This window comes from Hirundo rustica, chromosome 1 (assembly GCF_015227805.2).
Source record: "Hirundo rustica isolate bHirRus1 chromosome 1, bHirRus1.pri.v3, whole genome shotgun sequence".
In the NCBI taxonomy this organism is placed as follows: domain Eukaryota; kingdom Metazoa; phylum Chordata; class Aves; order Passeriformes; family Hirundinidae; genus Hirundo; species Hirundo rustica.
This window is the reverse complement of record NC_053450.1, coordinates 156,014,442-156,035,725: the sequence shown is the minus strand read 5'-3', so window position 1 is coordinate 156,035,725 and position 21,284 is coordinate 156,014,442. Positions and strand designations below refer to the sequence as shown.

Here is a 21,284-nt window from a genome sequence, read left to right as displayed (position 1 = left end):
ATATTTGAAGACCTCTTTGAAACACTACAAAACAAAGTCAAGCCAAGCACACTTTCATTTTCTAGACAGATTTTAGGACAGCTGAGGGAGAGTCTTCAGCACATCCTCAGCTGCCACATTTGCCTTTGCCCACCCTACCAAGGACAGCGCAGATGTGGCCAGTACAGGTCACACCCAGCCCAAGGTCTGCCTGAGCCCCTCTGGCCGCACTTCCTTCCTGCTGATAATGCTGACCCCTGACAGGCCCCAGCCACGACCGTTTGCTGCTGGCTTTGCAGACTCTTCGGATCAAATGGGAAGGAACCCTCCTGCTGTGCCCTGCACCTGCTGATATCTTCCCTGCTGGAATGCAATGGCTCGTACAAAAGACATGCCCGCTTGTTTCGTTTTGGCCTTTTTTCTACGATTTGCCTTACAGAGGTGACGTTCCTCACCACTGAGCACTACGATGCCAACAGCAGCGATACAGAAATCCGCTCTGGGATACACAGATATAAGGGGAGCACCCTCGCTGCCGTGCCTGCTGAGTGAAGTGGAGCTGGCAGGCTGACCCATAAATATTCAGAAACATAAACATATGGCCCATAAAGGTGGCTGGTTCCTGAAACTTTGTGAGACCAAATTTGTCTCACGAACATGAAACTAGACCCAGATAAAAAGCCACGGTCTTGTTTTCTGTTTGTCATGCTGTGCATCTCTCTCCGCTTTGTATGAAAATAATGGCAAGTCTGAATTGGTCCATTAACTGATAGGCCATTTGAAAACATGCACACACACACACACGCACAAAAGGGTGATGTAAAATTTAGCATTGGAAAGCTTATCATAGACTGGTAAAATATGAAAGATGTTATTCCAGTTTTTTAAATAAATACTAATTGCAGAATTTAAATGCAGGAAATTTTGGTTCAAGCTGCACCTGAGCCCTGGAGCCAATTTATTTAGCTACAGTGAATTCCATGAAACGCATTAAAAACCGATTCTAAAAGATGAAGACAAAAGAGCTCTGATAGGGAATTCTGTAAATGCAAACTCTAGAATTCTGTCCCAATGGCGTGAAGCACTTCAAAACATTTTTTCTAGGCTTGAAACATACTGTGAGAAAACAATTTTAAGACTGAAGAAACTATTAAACCCAGTCACACACAAACCTTGTCCTTTTTGCTCAAGTTCCGTTTGTTTTTGAAGCCCCACTTCAATTCCACTTCCCACAGTTCTGGCACCAAAACCCACTGACCTCAGCTCGGTTTGGCACAGCTCCTTGGGTTCGGCTGAACGCGGTGACGCTCGGGTCCATTCAATAAGTCGGCTGAACTCAGGTGGGTTCGGCTTTCCAGCTAAACTCGGCTCTTTTCGTCAGACCTCGGCCATTTTCGTCTCTAAAGGCTAAACTCGCCTGCACTCGGTACACCTCAGCTATTACCGGATACAGTCATTTAGATTCGCCTCTTTGGGGAAGCTCGGCTGGGCTCGGCTGCACTCGGTACCCCCCTCCCGCATTCCCCGCGGCTCGGCTCGGTTCGGTTCGGCTGCGCTCCGTGCCCGCTCGCACTGTTCCCCGTGGATCGGTTCCGCTGGACTCGGTGCCCGCTCGCGGCGTTCCCTGTAACTCGGCTTGGTTCGGCTGCACTCGGCCCGGTTCAGTTAAACTCGGCTCGGTTCGACCGAACTTGGCTACATTTGGCTAAAGTTGGCTAAGCTCAGCTAGATTCAGCTCACAGATTTCCTGACGTCAGCCCCTAGGAATTCTACACCACACAAACTGTAGCCTCTAAATGGCTTAGGGGTTTTTTAATAAATGTAATTTTTAACTCAAGGCTTGGTACGGAGCCGATGGCTCCTTTAGGACAAGAATATTTACATGTACAAGCAATTCCCTCATTTGCATCTCATTTTTTTTGACCCCATCCCCAGAATTCAAGACATAGCACAAGGAATGTGCCATTCTGCTTTTTCCCTGTCCAGTATTTTACAAAGGTCACGGGCACAGCACGCAGCCGTGAGTCAGTTGAATAAATCCTGGTTTACATTTCAAAGGTTCTCGTTCTGGCACGGCACCTTTGCAGATCTGGGCTGGCATGTTCAGCTACCCTCAGGGCCACATTCAAGAACAATTTATCAGATTTCACAGAGCATTCCCAATACAACTCACGTATAAGTGATAAGCAGAAAATCCTGTGGGGTTTAGTTCTGTCTCTCACCTGTTCCAAGCGGAGGGAAGATGAGCTTTTGTCCCACAGAGCGGCAGCAGTGATGGAACAGGGCTGCTTTTTGCTGCCTTTTTTTTTTTTTCCAAATTAAATTTTAAATAGTTAATAGAAATGTACCAGGTCTGATATAAATATCTTTCAAAGCCATTAAAGCTTTTTAAACACAAGAAGACCATCATGAGTCCCGAGTTCAGTCTTCTATACTGGCTTTGGTATCATGAAATCAACCAGGTTCTTTAAGAAATAATAAATCATCGTGACTAAACCTCTGGCTCCTTGTCATTTGCACTTACAGCCCGTGGTAGGAAGCTCTGCAGCCTTTTTTCCCCATCCTCTAATGGAGAGAGGGTGGATATTAATGACACACACATGTGCACAAACAGTCTTTCTGGTTCTTTAAAAAGTTTAAAATGCCTGTAATAAAGATGATAGAAGTAATATTGTGTCTCAGTCTGTTCAAGGGTAGAGAAAATGAAGCTTTAATGTTGCACTGAGAGATACTGAATAAAATCTTTCCCCTGAGTTTGCACACAGTAATAAAATACTGATTTTTTTTTTTTTTTTTTTTTTTTTTTAAATGAGAAGGGCTCAGGAGGCTTTCATGGCTCACAGTGATGATGGCAGAGCACAGAACGTTAAAGATGAAGTGTTCCTTCCCTGAATTAATGCCCTGATGTAGCCGAATTTTTTGCAAAGAGACACAATCATTTCTTTTCCCTGTTTCCAAGTTTCCAAGTCATCCTGTAATTCATAACCTGCACTGCTGCAGACCAATCTGATGCGGGTGAGTAACACATATGGCTCCTGCGCTCCAAGCCACGTGTCCCCGATGGAAACGGAAGTCAGGAATACAAAAACAACTCTGGAAGAAAGATGAGGGAACAATCAGAACAGATATTCTTCTCTTTCCACACAGTAATCCCAAGCCGAGCTGTTTACCTCCAGGACTATGTTTTAAAGAGGTCCCCTAACTCTCTTCCTAGAGTTTTGCCCATGCAAAGCCAATGATCCTACTCACAAGAAGGAACAAAGCAGTTTCCTGTTAAATAAAACAGTTTGAAATCTGACCTGTCAGGTGCTATCACTGACCAGCAAGAGGAATCAGCATCCAGGCCCACGGGGACCTCTTTTTCGCAGACTATTTTCCCTCTTGGAATTGGTTGTGGTTTTTTTTTTTTTTTTTTTTTTTAATACCTTTGGTTCCATTTTAGTCCTTGAAAGGGAAGTCTCCTAGAGGGAGCGTGTGTGTTGTGGCCTGTGAGGTCAGAAAACCCCACAGAGTTTTTCCATGCTCTCCGCTGCCCACCCCTGCCCCCACCCCACCAAAGACGCAGCTTCTGCTTTGGGAAGCCATGAGCCCTGGTGGACATGGGAAAACGACTTGACCGGATTGCAGAAGCCGTGCAATTTCCTAGTTCCACCCACCACTGCCTTGTCGCAGGAGCGATAAGAACGAGACGAGTCACCCGTCCTGTCCCGTCCTCTTCCATCACTGCTGATAGGCACAGGGGTTTCATAAGCTCACGCAAGGTGCTGGCCAGGCCCTGCAGCAGGGTGCAACCGAGCACTCCGAGCTCCCTGCTTTTGTAGTCGTGCACTCTTGACTGAGCTTTTCATTCTGGGGAAGAGAAGGGGAGGGATGAAAAAGAAACCCAACAAAAGCCTAAAGGCTAAAATTCTTCCCTGCTGAAGACTTGTTCAAACAAGCCGTTCCAAAGGGGGCAGGATCCATTCAATACTCACCAACCCATCTGGCCAAGGTCACAGTTCTCTGCCCACCGAGGACACAGCAACCAGCAGGGACCTTTCTCTCGCTCTCCAGCACAGGCTTCCTCCCACCACACGCAGGGACTGACTTAGTCCCGGGCTGGCAACAGGAGAGGCACGAGGAATATTCTGAAGTCATTCCCATCTCAGTGCTGTCCAGACCCGGGAGAAAGTGCTTCCCGCACCCCTCCTGCAGTTGTCTTGCCTGTCTCTTCCAGCTTCGGAAGGTTTCTGGGGGAGCCGGGATTATCGGTGCGCTTCAGAAGCTGCAGGTGCCCAAAGCGTTCCCTCGGGAGCGTGGAGCTTTCAGCTCTTTATCCCAAACAGTCTCCCCAGCACTCTGCAATCTAGAAAGAAAAAAAGCGAAAAGAAGGCACACAAATTCATTCTGACATTAGGGAGGGTTGCTTGTCCCAACACACGTGGAGGCGTAAAGTTGTTTCTGCCGCTCTAACGAATCGACGCCAGCCACTGCCTCAACTCCATGATAACCATTTAAACATTGTTTCAAGAATCCTAGGAGAGGCCTGGCTTGGAACTCTCAGCAACTGCTCAGCTTGGCTACTGTCCCGGTTTCAGTACAGGTTTCAAAGATTTCCCCACCCAGGAAACTGAGCGCTCCCAGCCTATAACAGCACATCTGCTACAAAGCCGATCAAACCTTGCACACACAGACGACACGAGGCTGCTGTGAGTCCTGTATGGGCGGCAGCAGCAGCTCCTGGGGACGTGAACAGCACCCCCCGCTCCCAGCTGGCTCAGGGTGGGAGCAGGGGGCTGAGTGGGGACGGCGAGGAGGGGAGGGGATGGGACAGGCCGGGCGCCCGGCTCGGCACAGGGACCACTCCACAGGGGCCACGGCGGGACCTCGGCCGATCGGGGCATCCCCGTCGCTGCCTGTCGGTGCAGACCCGGCCCCCGCCTGCCCGCGGCGCCGCTGAGCCCCCAGCCCGTCCCCCCGCACCTCGAAACGCCGCAGAAATTCGCGCCTGGGCCGCGTCGTGGTCAGGATAGCGCGCAGGCAGTTGGCCAGACGAACCTCGGGGTCCTTGACTTTCCCTGCCCTTTTTGCCGCCATCTTTGGAAGGTCAGGAATGTCGCACCAAACCGCCGTCTTGGGAGTGGCATCACATGACTTCTGCCCTTACCGGTCGCCATCTTTATTGAGGGACAAAGTCATTTCCAGTGTGGTGGCCATCTTTTTTTCTGGCACCCCTAAGGCCCCCATAGGCTGCTATCAGAGACGCCTGACTAAAACTGACTCCCTGAATGTGCCCATGGCGAGTCTGAGCCCACAGCCCGTGTGTGCACACCTGGAAATGCCACAGAAAATTGCATCCAGGAGGCACTGTGGTCAGGATAGCATGCAGGCAGTCGACTAGACGAACCTCGGGGTCCTTGTTTTTCCCGCCTTTTTTGCCGCCATCTTTGGAAGGTCAGGTGCTTCTCAGCCAGCCGCCATCTTGGGAGTGGCACAAAACCCCTAAGGCTTCCCTCGGCTCGTCCTTTAGGAGCCCAACTAAATCGACTGCCGAAACTCGCCCACGACACAGCTGAGCCCCCAGCCCATGCCCGTGTGAGTCAAAACGCCCCTAAAAATCGCGCCCAGGCGGCATCGTGGTCGGGGTCGCGTGCAGGCAGCCATCTAGAAGCACTCGGAGTCCTTGCCTTTCTCCTGTCCTTTTTGCCGCCATCTTTGGAAGGTCCGGCGGCAGCACTGCCCCAGGCTCACAGTCGGGGGCTCCCACGCACGGCAGGGTCGGGCACGGGGGGAGCTGCAGTACCGCACTGGAACCACAGGGTGGCAGCGCTGCACCGTACTTCCAGCCCGGGACGCCTACGAATGGCCGGGGACGGGCGCGGGGGGGGAGCTGCAGTTCCGCTCTACATCCACAGGGTGGCAGCACTGCACCGCGTTCAAAGCCCGGCCTCGGGCACGGGCAGAGAACGGAGGCAAAAAAGAACGGGCCCAAAAATCCCCGCCCGAAAATCCTCTAAAAGAAATGCCCCAAAAGATCCCCAAGCGCAATTACCAGAACCCTGCCACCCACCAAATTCAGACCAAAAAAGCCTTGATTGTAGGCCACATATCAAATTTTTAGCATTTATTATAGTTATAGCTAGTTATAGTTATAGTTATAGTTATAGTTATAGTTATAGTTATAGTTATAGTTATAGTTACAGTTATAGTTATAGTTTAGTTATAGTTTAGTTATAGTTATAGTCATCATTACCATTTATTTTTTATTCATATCCGTGCATGTTATATATATTATAATACACATAACGTGTCATAAAACAGATTGTATTTATTAATACTACTGATATTATTTTTCGTATTTTACATTTCTATGTTTATTATTTATATTTTCCTATTTTTGATTTGATTTTTAAATTTTGTGTTTATTTGTTTATATTTCAAATGACATTTTAAGTGATAGGAATTCATTAACCTAACACATCAGAACCACAATTAATTAGAATTAAATTAGCCTGCTTTTCTAAAGGGTAAAGATTTCATTCTCACTAAAATAATATTGGCAGATTTTCTTTTTCTGTGTTTTTTTTGGTGAGGGGTGTTTGTGGGGGTTTTTTTGTTTGTTTTTTGTTGTTGTTGTTTGTTTGTTTGTTTGCTTTGTTTTGGATTTCTTTGTTACTAAACAATGAGGTTTGGAGAGTTACAGAATGAAAAAAATCTCCTTTCTTTTATTGCTGCCTCTGAAATACACCCCGACATCAAGTGATTGCTGCTAACACTGTTCGTGGGTAGAATGAGACCTGTTAGGGGATAAAAAGGAAAAAAACGGCACCGTGGCGCTTACAGCTTTCTCCCTTCGGGTTCCTCAATGGAGCAGAAAGTACAGAGGCTTTGCTCTCACTCCCCATTATATCCAGGCCTTCGGTGGGTGGCCACGGCTGTCATTTTCCAACTTCTTTGTTGCCAGCAGCCAATCTGCCACATACTCGGGGTAAGAAAGAGTAAGGGGAAAAAAAGAAAACATGGGGAAAAAAAAAATGAACTCACATTATAAAATAAAATAAAAGTAATAAAAAAGTAAAAAATAAAAGATCAATAAATAAAATTATATATTAAAAATATAAAATACAAATAAAAAACACAAAATAAAAATAACATGAAAATAAAAATTAATATTTTAAAAATTAAAAGTCATTTAAAAGTAAAGAAAATAAAATAAAAACAAAAGTTAAAAAATAAATAAATTAAAATATAAAGATTGAAGAAATAAAATTTAAAACCTTTTTAAAAATTCAAAACAAAAAATTCCATGAAAAAATAAAACTCAAGAAAATAAAATAGACTGGAAAAAAAAAAAAAAAAAAAATGCAGCTCTCCTCTCCTGCCACTGCCTAATACAGCTCCGGGAGGATCCTGCACGACGCAGGGATGGGGAAAACAAACCCAGTGCCTCCCAGACAAGAAGGTTTTGAGACAATTCCCAGTTTTGCTTGGAAACAAATTCTATTTTAGAGGGAAACTCACTTCGGATGAACATCCAAATGTGCCAAGGCAGGAAAGATCCACCCCATTGTGTCCAGGGAACAGCAATTAGGCCAGGAGTGAGGTTGTAATGGGATTGATGGCATTAAAAATGCACTAAATTTGACTTTACAGAGAGATTCATGACGGCAATTAAACACGCAGCAAGTTTTCCTGGGAATTTACAGCATCCTGCAGGTACGGTGATCCACAATGCCCATTAACCGACACTCTTTTGGCAAACTTCCTTGCAAATGTGCCCTAAGAGGTACAAAAATTCCAACTGGGATGGAAAATGGGCATTTGCAATAAATACCCCCCTCACTAAAATCAGAGAGAGGAAAACCATGAAATAAAAGGAAGGAATAACACCCAAATCCCAGCTTGCCTGGAAAACAAGCTCGGGAATTTCTAACATTAAAAACTTTTGGAACAGTCAGGAGGTTGCTGGAAGTTCATGGAAGGATGATTTAAAATCTGCCTCCTCTGCTCTGATTTTAAAGGGAAGTGAGAACTAAACATGGCACGTTACACTTCTCCAAGAATTATCTGTGTTTTGTGGGAGTAGCAATCCAAAGAAACTCCAGTCTTACCTGGATTTGACATCTCAAACTCTCGGCAGAGCGGGGAAGTTTCAATGGAACGAGCGAGCCACAATTGCTGGAATAACAAAATTCAGTGGGACAGAAGTCAGGAACTTTATTTACAAATCCATGCAGCAGGAGGAGGAGGAGGACACCAGGAACGCGCTCCAGCTGAAGGCAAGGATTTATTGGAAAAGGCAGGAAATCAAACGGACGCTCCCTGGTTACGCTCAAGCAATTATTCAGGAGTCAGAGAGAAAAGTGGGAACCCTGGGCTGGGATAAGGCCTTCGGGCGGCTTCTTTGCTTCCTAGCGGCTCTCTCCTTTTTTGCCAGCTCCCTGGAAGAGGAAAAACAACAGCAATAAAGTTTCAAACCCGGGCAGGACGCCCTGGCTTCGGGCAGACGGAAGCTCAGCTCCCCGGGAGCGAGCCCAGGCCGTGCGCCGGGGAGCTCCGGGAATCTGGGATCGCCTGCGTGATGGAAGGGCTGGAAAAGCACACCCAGCTGCCGGCTTTAGTGCTGGGACACAGCCAGGCCCGGGCTCAGGCTTAGAGCTGGGACTGCACAACGTCCCAAAGCCAGCTTAGACATCCGGCATTACACCCAGCACCCAGCTCCAGGAGAAACTCGGCTGGGAGAAGCCCCCGGGATGCTCCCTCAGAATACTGACCTCACCCTGCAGCTCCTCCAAAATAGGGGAAGCTACGGAAATCATCCAGAAATCCACGGATTTCCGCTTCTTCAGAACCAAAGCGGCAGCAAAATGTGTCCAAACCGGACTGCAAACCAGCAGCTCCGAGGATTTATTCCAGAGGGGACACTAGGATCCCTCAGCCAGCCGGCATTTCTCTCGGGCTCTTCCCACTGCTCTCTGAGGACACAAGGAGCACTTTTTCCCTGCTGTTCTCCTTTCTATCAATGCAAAGAGCTCTGTTCTGTATTTAGCTTAGAACAGTAGAACAATTTTTTCATGACCTTGACGATCAGTGAAGGGCAGCAAAAGCTGATTAAAAAAAAAAAGAGCCTGCCCAAAAATCCTCTAAAAGAAATGCCCCAAAAGACCCCCAAAGCGCAACTACCACAACCCTGCCACTCGCCACGTTCAAACCAAAAAAGCCTTCATGCTAGGCTACCTTTTAAATTCTAGTATTTATTATGTTTATATTTATCATTACCATTTCTGTTTTATATCCGTACCTATGTATATTATAGATATTATAATACACATAGCGTGTCATAGTAGAGATTGTATTTATTTATATTGCTGATATTATTTTTCATATTTTACATTGCTCTTTTTATTAATTATACTTTCCTATTTTTGTATTGATTTTTAAAATTTTCTGTTTGTTTATATGGTAGACGATATTTTAAACTATACGCATTCATTCACCTAAAACATCAGAACCACAGTCAATTAGAATTAAATGAGCCTGCTTTTCTAAGGGGTAAAGATTTCATTCTCACTAAAATAACAGTGGCAGATTTTCTCTTTCTGTGCTTTATTTCGGGGTGGGGTGGAGGGTTGTTTGTGTGGGGGTTTTTTAGGTTTGGGGTTTTTTTTTAAATTTTGGTTGTTTGCTTTGTTTTGGATTTCCTTCTCACTAAACAATGAGGTTTGGAGAGTTACAGAATAAAAATTCTACTTTCTTTTATTGCTGCCTCTGAAATACACCCCGACATCAAGTGACTGCTGCTAGCCCTGTTCATGGGTAGAATGAGACCTGTTAGGGGATAAAAAGGAAAAAAACAGCACCGTGGCGCTTACAGCTTTCTCCCTTCGGGTTCCTCAATGGAGCAGAAAGTACAGAGGCTTTGGTCTCACTCCCCATTATATCCAGGCCTTCGGTGGGTGGCCACGGCTGTCATTTTCCATCTTCTTTGTTGCCAGCAGACAATCTGCCACATACTCGAGGTAAAAAAGGGTAAGGAAAAAGAAAAAGAAAAAAAGAAAACATGAATAATAATAATAATAAAAAGGAAATAAAATAAAACATTTTAAAATAAAATATAAGTAATTAAAAAGAATATATATATATATATGAAATAAAAATTAAAAAACCAAAATACAAATAAATTAAAAACGAAAATAAAAATTAAATAATATTTTAAAAATTAAAAGGAATTAAAAAGAAAAAAATAGTAACAACAAAAGTAAAAATCATAAATAAATAAAATCAAATTATAAAGCTTGAAGAAATAAAAGAGAAAACACTTTAAAAATACAAAGAAAAAAATTACATGAATAAATAAAACTCAATAAAATAAAAGAGAATTTAAAAAATTGCTAAAGTCAAAAAGTAAAATAAATAATAATATAAAAAAAAATGCAGCTCGGAGGAAAACACCCAAAAACACCACCCCAGAACCATCAAATGTTCGGCAAATCCCCCGAACCTCCCCTGGAAACCTCCCCCCGCCTGAAACCCCAAATTTCCATTCTTAGTCCCCCAAATCCCACCTTGGCAATCCCCAAAACCCCCTCATATGCCCAAAAATTTCCACTCAAGCCCCAAATTCCCCTCTTCAAGCTCCGAAATTCCCCCCCAACTCCCCCTCGATTCCCCAAAATCCCCTCGGGAACCCCCAAGTGCTCCCCGGGACTCTCCCAATTCCCTCCTAAAGCCCCACATTTCCACCCCCAAAGCCTCACATTTTTCCTCTTAACCCCCAAATCCGGCCCCGAGCCCCGAGATTTCCCCCGCAAATTCACCTCTGGGTCTCTTCCTCCTCCGGCGGCTGCAGGGGCCACCCCGGCACCGCGGGGCAGCGCCCCCAAACCCGGGGGGGGGTCAGCCTCCGAGCCCCAGTCGCGACCGCCCCCCCGAGCCACGGGCCTCGGGAGGCGCCGAAATCAGGGAAGGGACCGCGGGGCCCCGGGGGGAATTCGGGGTTCGCCAAAAATCGGAGACGGGGGAAAACATGGCAGAGGAAACTTGGGGGTGGGGTCCCAAGGGGAATTGAAGGGATCCAGGTAGGAATGGGGGGTTTTGGGGGCCGAGGACGACCGGAAACGCCCCTCAGCCACGTGGAAACCCATAGAGATAAGGGGTGGCGGACCAGAAATCGCCCCCGCCCTCGCGGAACCATCGAGATAGCAAAGAGAGGCCCCCTGAAGGCCGCTCCGCCACGCAGAAAAAACCATAGAGATAGGGGGTGGCGGACCGAAAGCGCCCCCTCCCTCTGAGAATCATCGAGATAGCAAAGAGGGGCCCCTGAAGGCCGCTCCGCCACGCAGAAAAACCATAGAGATATAGACTGGCGGACCGGAAACACCCCCCGCCCTCCGAGAATCATCGAGATAGCAAAGAGGAGCACCGGAAATCATAGAGATAAGGAGTAGAGGACCGGAAACGCCCCCCGCCCGATCGGAATCATACAGTTATTCGAATGTTCGGAGTACCGGGACTCCCCTTCGCCACGCGGAAGTCATAGAGATGGCGGGTGGGGGACCGGACCCCTGCAGCTGCAGGTGCTTCCTGTCATGATTTCCCAACTGAGCCCCGCTGCTCCCGCACGTCCGGGGGGCATCCTATCCTCGCCGACCTCGTGGGAAGGTGGCAGCGCAGGGAGCCCTGAGGGGGGAGCCCCAATAAGGGCGCTGGGAGACCCTAGAAATCCGAATTTGGGGAGGGCGACACGGGACGGGACAAAAGTCAAGTTCGTTTGTTGGTAGTTTTTGGAGGGGTTTTATTTGGGGTTGGGGGGGGGAGGTGAGTCCTGGCGCCCTCAGCTCCCCTCTTTTTTGGCCACGATGACAACAGCAGACAGAACCAGACCTGAAAGGGAAAAGGGAGAGGTTTGGACCTACAACAAGTCCCCCAGAAGTCCTAAACTTCCTTCAGATGTCTCCCCCGGAAGTCCAAAATCCCCTCAGAACTTCCCAGGACCGCTCTGTGTCCACAGCACTGCCCCGAGCTCACAGCCCGGCGCTCCCACGCGCGGCGGGGACGGGCACGGGGGGAGCTGCAGTACCGCTCTCTGTCCACACGGTGGCAGCACTGCCCCGAAGCTCAGCCCGGCCTCGGGCACGGGCAGAGAACGGAGGCAAAAAAGAACGGGCCCAAAAATACCCGCCCAAAAATCCTCTCAAAGAAATGCCCCAAAAGACCCCCAAGCGCAACTACCACAACCCTGCCACTCGCCACGTTCAAACCAAAAAAGCCTTCATGCTAGGCTATATTTTAAATTTTAGTATTTATTATGTTTATGTTTATATTTATCATTACCATTTGTTTTATATCTGTGCCTATGTATATTATAGATATTATAATACACATAGCGTGTCATAATAGAGATTGTATTTATTTATATTGCTGATATTATTTTTCGTATTTTACATTGCTAATTTTATTATTTATACTTTCCTATTTTTGTATTGATTTTTAAAATTTTCTGTTTGTTTATATAGTAAATGATATCTTAAACTATAGAAATTCATGAACCTGACATATCAGAACCACAGTCAATTAGAATTAAATGAGCCTGCTTTTCTAAAGGGTAAAGATTTCATTCTCATTAAAATAATACTGGCAGATTTTCTCTTTCTGTGTTTTATTGCAGGTTGGCGTGGAGGGTTGTTTGTGTGGGGGTTTTTTTCATTTTTTTGGTTTGTTGTTGTTTTTTTTTTTAATTTTGGTTGTTTGCTTTGTTTTGGATTTCTTTCTCACTAAACAATGAGGTTTGGAGAGTTACAGAATAAAAATTCTACTTTCTTTTATTGCTGCCTCTGAAATACACCCCGACATCAAGTGACTGCTGCTAACACTGTTCGTGGGTAGAATGAGACCTGTTAGGGGATAAAAAGGAAAAAAAACGGCACCGTGGTGCTTACAGCTTTCTCCCTTCGGGTTCCTCAATGGAGCAGAAAGTACAGGGGCTTTGGTCTCACTCCCCATTATATCCAGGCCTTCGGTGGGTGGCCACGGCTGTCATTTTCCAACTTCTTTGTTGCCAGCAGCCAATCTGCCACATACTCGGGGTAAGAAAGGGTAAGGAAAAAGAAAAAGAAAAAAAGAAACCATGGGGGGGAAAGAAAAGAATTAAAACAAAATAAAAGTAATTAAAAAGTAAAAATAAAAATAAATAAAATGCTATATAAAAAGATATAAAATAAAAATAAAAAACACAAAATAAAAATAACATGAAAATAAAAATTAATATTTTAAAAATTAAAAGTCATTTAAAAGTAAAGAAAATAACAAAAGTAAAAATAAAATAAAATTATAAATAGAGAAGAAATTAAATACAAAACCTTTTTAAAAGTTCAAAACAAAAAATTCTATGAAAAAATAAAACTCAAGAAAATAAAATTACAAAAGTAAAAAAGTAAAAAATAAAATAAATAGTAATACAAAAATAAATGCAGCTCTCCTCTCCTGCCACTGCCTAACACAGCTCCGGGAGGATCCTGCACTACGCAGGGATGGGGAAAACAAACCCAGTGCCTCCCAGGCAAGAAGGTTTTGAGACAATTCCCAGGTTTGCTTGGAAACAAATTCTATTTTAGAGGGAAACTCACTTCGGATGAACATCCAAATGTGCCAAGGCAGGAAAGATCCACCCCATTGTGTCCAGGGAACAGCAATTAGGCCAGGAGTGAGGTTGTAATGGGATTGATGGCATTAAAAATGCACTAAATTTGACTTTACAGAGAGATTCATGATGGCAATTAAACACGCAGCAAGTTTTCCCGGGAATTTACAGCATTCTGCAGGTACGGTGATCCACAATGCCCATTAACCGACACTCTTTTGGCAAACTTCCTCGCAAATGTGCCCTGAGATGTACAAAAATTCCAACTGGGATGGAAAATTGGCATTTGCAACAAATATCCCCTCACTAAAAACAGAGAGAGGAAAACCATGAAATAAAAGGAAGGAATAACACCTAAATCCCAGCTCGCCTGGAAAACAAGCACGGGAATTTCTAACATTGAAAACTTTTGCGACAGTCAGGAAGTTGGTGGAAGGATGATTTAAAATCTGCCGCCTCTGCTCTGATTTTAAAGGCAAGTGAGAACTAAACATGGCACGTTACACTTCAACAAGAATTATCTGTGTTTTGTGGGAGTAGCAATCCAAAGAAACTCCAGTCTTACCTGGATTTGACATCTGAAACTCTCGGCAGAGCGGGGAAGTTTCAATGGAACGAGCGAGCCACAATTGCTGGAATAACAAAATTCAGTTGGACAGAAGTCAGGAACTTTATTTACAAATCCATGCGGCAGGAGGAGGAGGAGGAGGACACCAGGAACGCGCTCCAGCTGAAGGCAAGGATTTATTGGAAAAGGCAGGAAATCAAACGGACGCTCCCTGGTTATGCTCAAGCAATTATTCAGGAGTCAGAGAGAAAAGTGGGAACCCTGGGCTGGGAAAAGGCCTTCGGGCCGCTTCTTTGCTTCCTAGCGGCTCTCTCCTTTTTTGCCAGCTCCCTGGAAGAGGAAAAACAACAGCAATAAAGTTTCAAATCCGGGCAGGACGCCCTGGCTTCGGGCAGACGGAAGTGCAGCTCCCCGGGAGCGAGCCCAGGCCGTGCGCCGGGGAGCTCCGGGAATCTGGGATCGCCTGCGTGATGGAAGGGCTGGAAAAGCACACCCAGCTGCCGGCTTTAGTGCTGGGACACAGCCAGGCCCGGGCTCAGGCTTAGAGCTGGGACTGCACAATGCCTCAAAGCCAGCTTAGACATCCGGCATTACACTCAGCACCCAGCTCCAGGAGAAACTCGGCTGGGAGAAGCCCCCTGGATACTCCCTCAGAATACTGACCTCACCCTGCAGCTCCTACAAAATAGGGGAAGCTACGGAAATCATCCAGAAATCCACGGATTTCCACTTCTTCATAACCAAAGCGGCAGCAAAATGTGTCCAAACTGGACTGCAAACCAGCAGGTCTGAGGATTTATTCCAGAGGGGACACAAGGATCCCTCAGCCAGCCAGTATTTCTCTCAGGCTCTTCCCACTGCTCTCTGAGGACACAAGCAGCACTTTTTCCCTGCTGTTCTCCTTTCCATCAATGCAAAGAGCACTGTTCTCTATTTAGCTTAGAAGAGTAGAACAATTTTTTCATGACCTTGATGATCAGTGAAGGGCAGCAAAAGCTGATAAACTCCTTTATCAACTTATTAGCTGCAGAGAAATTAAGTTGGACGTTGACTTAAGATCAAGTTTTGCTGCTGAAAATGAACAACGTGACATGTTGGTGTTACTGCCTTTAACCTTCTGACATTACAGGGTATTTCTACAAAAAATTTATGATGGAAGCACCTTACCTTAAAAGAAGACTTCTTACAATACACTTGGCCAAAAAAGACTCCTAAAATCAAGATAGAAGTCTCACAGCTATTAAAAAAAAGTTGTCTTTGGTGTGTATAACTTGACAGCCCCTCATGCTTTCAGTCCTTACCATTTCTTTTTACCAAGTCCATGATTGAAACTTTGTAGGAAGCTAAAAAAAAACCCAAAAAATCCAGGACAAAGCTACACATTGTCCCCAAGTACTCTCAGTGTGAAGCTGTGTCACCCCCAAGTGTTTGCTCACTCAGCCTGGCCTGGAGGCTCCAGCTGCTCCCGGGGCAGGGTTAGCAAGGGAATCGCTTGTTTGAAGCTGCTCGTGTCAGTGGCCTGCACTGGAGGGCCAATAACTGTGAAACTACAGAAACTATTGAAGCGTATCAAGGTTTCACAGAGGTGACTGAAACAAAGAAGGACAGAAGGTTCAATCTCACCCTTTGCAGACCCTCTTGCGAGACCCATTGACTTTCAAGACAAAGCGGTTCCTGGTGAACAAGACCTTACTTTTACAGGCTTCCCACAATAGGGCAGAGATGCCCCAGTTTACATCATGCACTTCCCACTCTGAAGCCAAAAATCCAGAGACAGTGCTCCTTCACAACCCTCAGGAACAGCCATGGATTCTGAGGCTACAGGGTGCAGTGAAAAATGGCACTGAGACACCCAGGACAGGGCGACGCTGCCTGGGACAAGCAGCATGACTTTATGAGAAAAGGCCATGCTGCAGCCAGCTTAGTGCTTTAGAGAATTTTACTGCTAGGCAGAAAAAAACCCAAAAAACAGTATTATAGCTGTGGAATGAAGAAAAAATCCCCAAACACTGTCCAGAGTACCAGGCTGAACATCCACAGCAACACAGCAAAATAAATGGGAACTTCAGAAAAAAACACAGACATGAAAACCACTCCAGGGAAACAACCACTGTCCATAAGAAAAATGCTGGCACGAAACAATGCTGGCCTTAATTCAGGTCACAGTTATCGAAGAATATTTGAAGACCACTTTGAAGTGCTACAAACCAAGTCAAGCCAAGCACACTTTCATTTTCTAGACCGATTTTAGGACAGCTGAGGGAGAGTCTCCAGCACATCCTCAGCTGCCACATTTGCCTTTGCCCACCCTACCAAGGACACACCAGAGGTGGCCAGTATAGGTCACACCCAGCCCAAGGTCTGCCTGAGCCCCTCTGGCCACACTTCCTGCTGATAATGCTGACCCCTAAGAGGCCCCATAGCCAGGACCGTTTGCTGCTGGCTTTGCGGACTCTTCGGATCAAATGGGAAGGAACCTTCCTGTGCCCTGCACCTGCTGATACTTTCCCTGCTGGAATGCAATGGCTTGTGCAAAAGCCACGCCCCGTTGTTCCGTTTTGGCCTTTTTTCTATGATTTGCCTTACGGAGGCGACGTTCCTCACCACGGAGCACTAGGATGCCAACAGCAGCGATACAGAAATCAGCTCTGGGATACACAGATATAAGGGGAGCACCCTCGCTGCCGTGCCTGCTGAGTGAAGTGGAGCTGGCAGGCTGACCCATAAACATTCAGTGTTTACCTTTCAACAGAGCCAATACTGAAACAGAACAAATCTCTCTTGTAGTCAAGATGCCTTGTGGTGCACTTGTAAATGCCGCCAAGTGTCCTTGAGTAGCCAGAGCAGAATAGGGTTTCTACCATGCTGTAAGTAAGAAATAACATTTATCCAGAAGAAAATAAAAGGAAGCACCTCTACCCATCCCTTTACTTAAAAAAAAAAAAAATTAAATAAATCATGTATTAGAATTTTTTTAAGCATTCATTCTTGCCTTACACAGCATAAATTATGAGCACTCATCTTTCAGCCTGAATTTGCAACAGCTCCTCAGGCTGACTGACCTCAGCAAGACCATCAGAATCACTAAATTGTGGAAGGGACCTTAAAGCTCATTCCATTCCACCCCCCACCCTGGGCAGGGGCACATTCCACTATCCCAGGTTGCTCCAAGCACCAGTGTCCAACGTGGCCTGAATGTCCAAATGGCCATGGATCCAGAGGCAGCCACAGCGTCTCTGTGCCAGGGCCTCACCAGCCTCACAGGGAAAGATTTCCCTCTGATATTTAATCGAAACCTGCCTCCCTTCATCCTGAGGCCGTTCCCCTTGTCCATCACTCCATGTCCTTGGGAGAAATCCGTCTCCCTTAGTCCGTAAGTGGCTTGTACAGACCACCCCAAATAAGCGTTCCAGCGGCTCTCGGGGGCACACGAGCGCTCCGGGCCCTTTACCAGGCTCGTCCTCAGCGCCTTTCCCGGGAACCCCCGACTTCCCTGGGGCTGTGTCCAGGCGGGACCGGCCCTCACCATCCGCACACTCCGGGGAGCTTGGAGACCTTTCGCTTCAGCTCCACGGCGATGCCGGCAGCTGCGCCTGCAGCGGGAGGGAAGGAGGGAAGGAGGGAGGGATGGCGGCAGTGACCGCGGGGGCTGGCAGGGCTGGCACTCACTGCGCAGCAGGATACGGCCGCTCTCCTCGACACTGAACGCCCAGCTCGAGGTGTTGCCCAGGGGCCGGCTGCAGCCGGCGCACAGGAACGCCATGGGCATGGGGGCCGCGTCTGCCCGCCGCTCTCGCTGCTGCTGCTGCTCGGCCCCGCCGCCGCCCGGCTCCAGCAGCGACAGCGAGCGCTTCGGCTCCGGGCACAGCGCCATTGCGTCCTGACATCACCATCCAGCCCAGCTCCTGGCCCTGCACAGACACCCCAACAATCACACCCTGTGCATCCCTGGCAGAGCTGTGCAAACGCTCCTGGAGCTCCGGCAGCGTCGGGGCCGTGCCCATGCCCTGGGGAGCCTGGCCAGCCCCCAGCACGCTGTGGTGAAAGAACCTTTTCCCGATATCCCACATAAACCACCCCCAGACACAGCTCCAGCCGTTCCCTGCGTCCTGTCCCCGTCACAGTGAGCAGAGACCAGAGCTGCCTCTCAGGAGGAGCCGCAGCCCCCAGTAAGCTCTGCCCTCAGTCCCTGGTTACGGGACACCCATCTCCATTTAAAACGTGCTGAGAAGTAACGTGAGGCAAGAAGCAAGGATTGGATTTTCAGGGCTGCTCCTACATCTCTGCCATGCATTAATACTCGTTGTCACTAGATGTTTTCAGTCCCAAGGCAGTCCTTGAGCTGCAGGACCCCGGAGTGATTGGCACAGGCACCAGTTGTGCAATTCTCTTTCTGGGGGCACTGGAGTACAATGAAGCAAAGCAGTGGGTTGGAGTTGTGAACTGGCTTAAAAGGCGCCACTGACACGGCTAACAGAACAAACTCCTCTGAGTATTTCTGGGCTTAGGAATATTACTGGGATTACATATATCCAACTCCGGTAGATGGAAGCAAGTTGAAGGTTAATAAGGTGTATAAATGTAAATATTGTGGAGCAGTAGGTGCTAATCTAGCACAGAGCAATGCTGCATAGCTTGTCTTGCTGGCCTGCACTGGAGCGCCAATAAATGTGAAATACGTGATTCTCATCTTGAACAGTGACCGACCTCCTCGGGGGAACCCCCTCACCCGGGATGGGGCACTCTGCCACGGATTGAATCCATCTGCATCGGAAAGAAAGTTAGGAGAAAAGTCAGTGTGCTGCAGAGTAACTTAACAGCTCCAGGCATCTGATGTCAATCTACAGTCCAAACACACCCTACATTACAAATTTCAAGGCCCCGGGCCTTGTCCTATTACCCCTACAGCCAGCTATGCAGCAGGGCAGAGCAGCTCGAGGCCAAACACACACCGACACCCGTGACACAGGAGACAACGAACGAGGGGACGCAACAGGGAGAGAAAAAGCTCTCGGCAAGAAGAATGACTGTGAGGACTCGGAATGAGGTGACCAAGTGTCTTGGACTGGAAGACAGGTATCTGCTAGGGAGGGGCGGGGTCTCTCTAGGAATGGGGAATTTCAATCCCTTCCCTCCAAGTTATTATAATTTAGAAGATTAAAGAGGCTTTTCAGGCAGAGCTATGGGGAAAGGAATAACAGTTCTTTACTAGTAAGTATAACGACGCAAACAAACAACAACAACTACAGTATTAATAATAAACAGAACCAGGAACCTCGAGGGGCTTTGTTTCACAAAGCCCAGGAAGTCTGATCCCTTGGGACTCTGAGAGCACCAAGCTGGAACGGCAGAAAACTCCCGGGCTGGTGGCTGGAACGGCGAGGGTCCCCCGCAGGCAGGGGGGTGTCCCGGCCGGCAAAGGGGGGCGTGTCCCGGCAAAGCGAGCAGCGCTGAAGAAGTCGCGACGCCTGGACGGGGCGGGCCCAGCTCCAGCAGGGCAGGCGAGGAGCTCCCAATTCCTGGGCACTCCAGCAGATGATGGATGCTGGTAAAATTCCCAGGACTGGACCCTCCGTTACCAGTGGACTCCTGACGCAGTAGAACAGCCGCCCGACCGTGCCTCTCCGATGCCGCGAGCAGGGAAAAGAAAAACGCAGTTTCCCCCAGCCCTGTCCTTCCCTCTCCTAAACTTCGTGTGATCGTCTCCCTCCCTTGTACGCCTTTTGTGTTAGTCGAGCACTCTCTAAGCATCAGCATTTAGTCCCTTACCAACTTATGGGGGAGGGGGGCGCGGGATTCTACAGGGGAAAAAACCAAACCAAACCAAACCAACTTCCCTGCGCCTCAGCACTGCCTCACCTGCTCAGGTGCTGCTCCCTTCTGCTGCGCTGCCCCTCGCCACGCGGCCGAGCTGCGAGAAACCGCAGGTTTTGTTTCCCAGGAAAGGCTCTGCCGGGTGGCCCCAGCCAGCACCGCTGCTCCTCCCCGGCTCTGTGCCCGCGCCGGGACAGCCTTCGGCCCGCGCAGCCCCCGCCGCCCGCTCCCGGGCCGCCTCTGCTCCGGGGCCACCCCCGCGCAGGTGCCACCGCCGTCCTCGGGGCTTCTCCCGGGACCTGCCGTTCTCCGCTCACCTTCAACCTCGCTGCAGCCACAGCAGCTCCCGCCCTCTTCCACTGTCACCACAACCCTCGCCCGCCACTGCTGCAGCCGGGATCCGCGTGTGGCGCTAACGAGCTGCCGCCGGCAGCCCCGCACATCCAGGCCGGCTCCGCCGGCCGCTCCCACAGAGCAACAGTGCCGTGGGGGGGAGGGTGGGGGGGGGGTGTGACACTAGTGCGCATGCGCGACTGCCGGCTCCGTCCCGCCCTGAAACACCGCGTGACGCGTCAGGCACATCATTGCGCATGCGCCACTTTCCGAAACACCGCGCATGCTCACAGGGTTCCCTTTTCGCCCTTAATGACCAAGTGACCAAGGGCCTCGCCCTGGACCACGCGCATGCGCGCTGTCCCCCTCTGCAGTACCACTTTTCTCCAGCAGATGCCACCGGCGAGTCATTGAAAGTGCCCGCGTGGCGTCACTGCGGAGCCTGCCAAGCGCCAGGCCCCGCTCGGCCCTCACTCGGAGAGCCTGAAGATTCAGGGCACTGAGGGAGCAAATGCCAGACCAGAATAAATCATTAACGAGTTGCAAGACTTCTTCCAAGTTTTTGTCCGACCAGTCTTACGTGGAAGTCCCATGATTTTTCCACTTCCTTCTGGAAAAATGAAATTACTCCTCAGCTGTGGAGTGGTCCCAGTCCAGACTGAGCACTTGAGGAAAAAACATCTGCTCCCCGTGTGCCAGGAAGAGCTTTTCTAGATGAAAGAAATGAAAAAGACTTGGCGTAGTGCTTTTTTTTTCTGAAATAAGAACACAGGCAGACACCTGCAGTCAGGACGCACTGCACTCTCTTCTCCAAACACAATTCTGGTCTCCTTTGCAAACTGCTTCTGCCATGTGGTTGTCTCCAGAAGAAATTAAGGAATTTCTCCTGGCAGTTTGGAGATTATGTTATCACAAATGGAAGAAAGTAAAGAAGAAATATTCCCAGTAAGAGCCTTTGGGACCTTCTGGTCT

At 48.1% G+C, this 21,284-nt stretch overlaps 1 protein-coding gene and 1 long non-coding RNA gene across 17 annotated transcripts; both read right to left on the bottom strand.

Annotated features, from left to right (window-relative positions):
* Nucleotides 1–120: 120 nt before the first annotated feature.
* On the bottom strand, nt 121–20,469 carry LOC120751629 (protein Mis18-alpha-like). 9 transcript variants are annotated; one of them, XM_040061755.2, is made up of 7 exons: nt 20,297–20,469; nt 20,025–20,076; nt 18,873–18,929; nt 17,835–18,076; nt 17,692–17,758; nt 16,908–17,030; nt 121–478 (listed from the first exon to the last, which is right to left on the bottom strand). In XM_040061755.2, the coding sequence occupies exons 4-7, from the start codon at nt 18,037–18,039 to the stop codon at nt 289–291; spliced, it is 585 nt and encodes a 194-aa protein (XP_039917689.1). In that variant the 5' UTR covers nt 18,040–18,076; nt 18,873–18,929; nt 20,025–20,076; nt 20,297–20,469; the 3' UTR covers nt 121–288. The 9 variants fall into 9 exon arrangements, 5 of the variants coding, with proteins under 5 accessions (XP_039917689.1, XP_058276596.1, XP_058276598.1 ...); XR_009207837.1 differs by lacking the exons at nt 121–478; nt 16,908–17,030 and adding an exon at nt 19,441–19,785 and having other exon boundaries at nt 17,037–17,758; XR_009207836.1 differs by lacking the exons at nt 121–478; nt 16,908–17,030 and adding an exon at nt 19,441–19,785 and having other exon boundaries at nt 17,037–17,758; nt 17,835–18,929.
* LOC120751634 (uncharacterized) lies at nt 2,566–15,266 on the bottom strand. Of its 8 annotated transcripts, none has more exons than XR_005700492.2 (10): nt 14,163–15,266; nt 12,897–13,027; nt 10,776–11,841; nt 9,831–9,971; nt 8,733–8,933; nt 8,070–8,399; nt 6,800–6,940; nt 3,954–4,324; nt 3,636–3,828; nt 2,566–3,072 (listed from the first exon to the last, which is right to left on the bottom strand). It is a non-coding gene; the product is annotated as an uncharacterized LOC120751634 (long non-coding RNA). The 8 variants fall into 8 exon arrangements; XR_005700491.2 differs by having other exon boundaries at nt 6,800–6,930; XR_009207842.1 differs by lacking the exons at nt 2,566–3,072; nt 3,636–3,828; nt 3,954–4,324; nt 6,800–6,940 and adding an exon at nt 7,231–7,737 and having other exon boundaries at nt 12,897–13,155.
* Nucleotides 20,470–21,284: the final 815 nt, after the last annotated feature.

Bases quoted from the DNA above. Each gene is read 5' to 3' on its own strand.
- LOC120751629 (XM_058420612.1), bottom strand. From the start codon at position 19,922: ATGCTGATGCTTAGAGAGTGCTCGACTAACACAAAAGGCGTACAAGGG. The intron at 18,930-19,440 runs GTTCCTGGTTCT...TTTCCGATGCAG, and splicing joins GTGAAACAAAGCCCCTCGAG to ATGGATTCAATCCGTGGCAG. The intron at 17,759-18,872 runs GTCGGTCACTGT...CTCCCGCTGCAG, and splicing joins GAGGGGGTTCCCCCGAGGAG to GCGCAGCTGCCGGCATCGCC.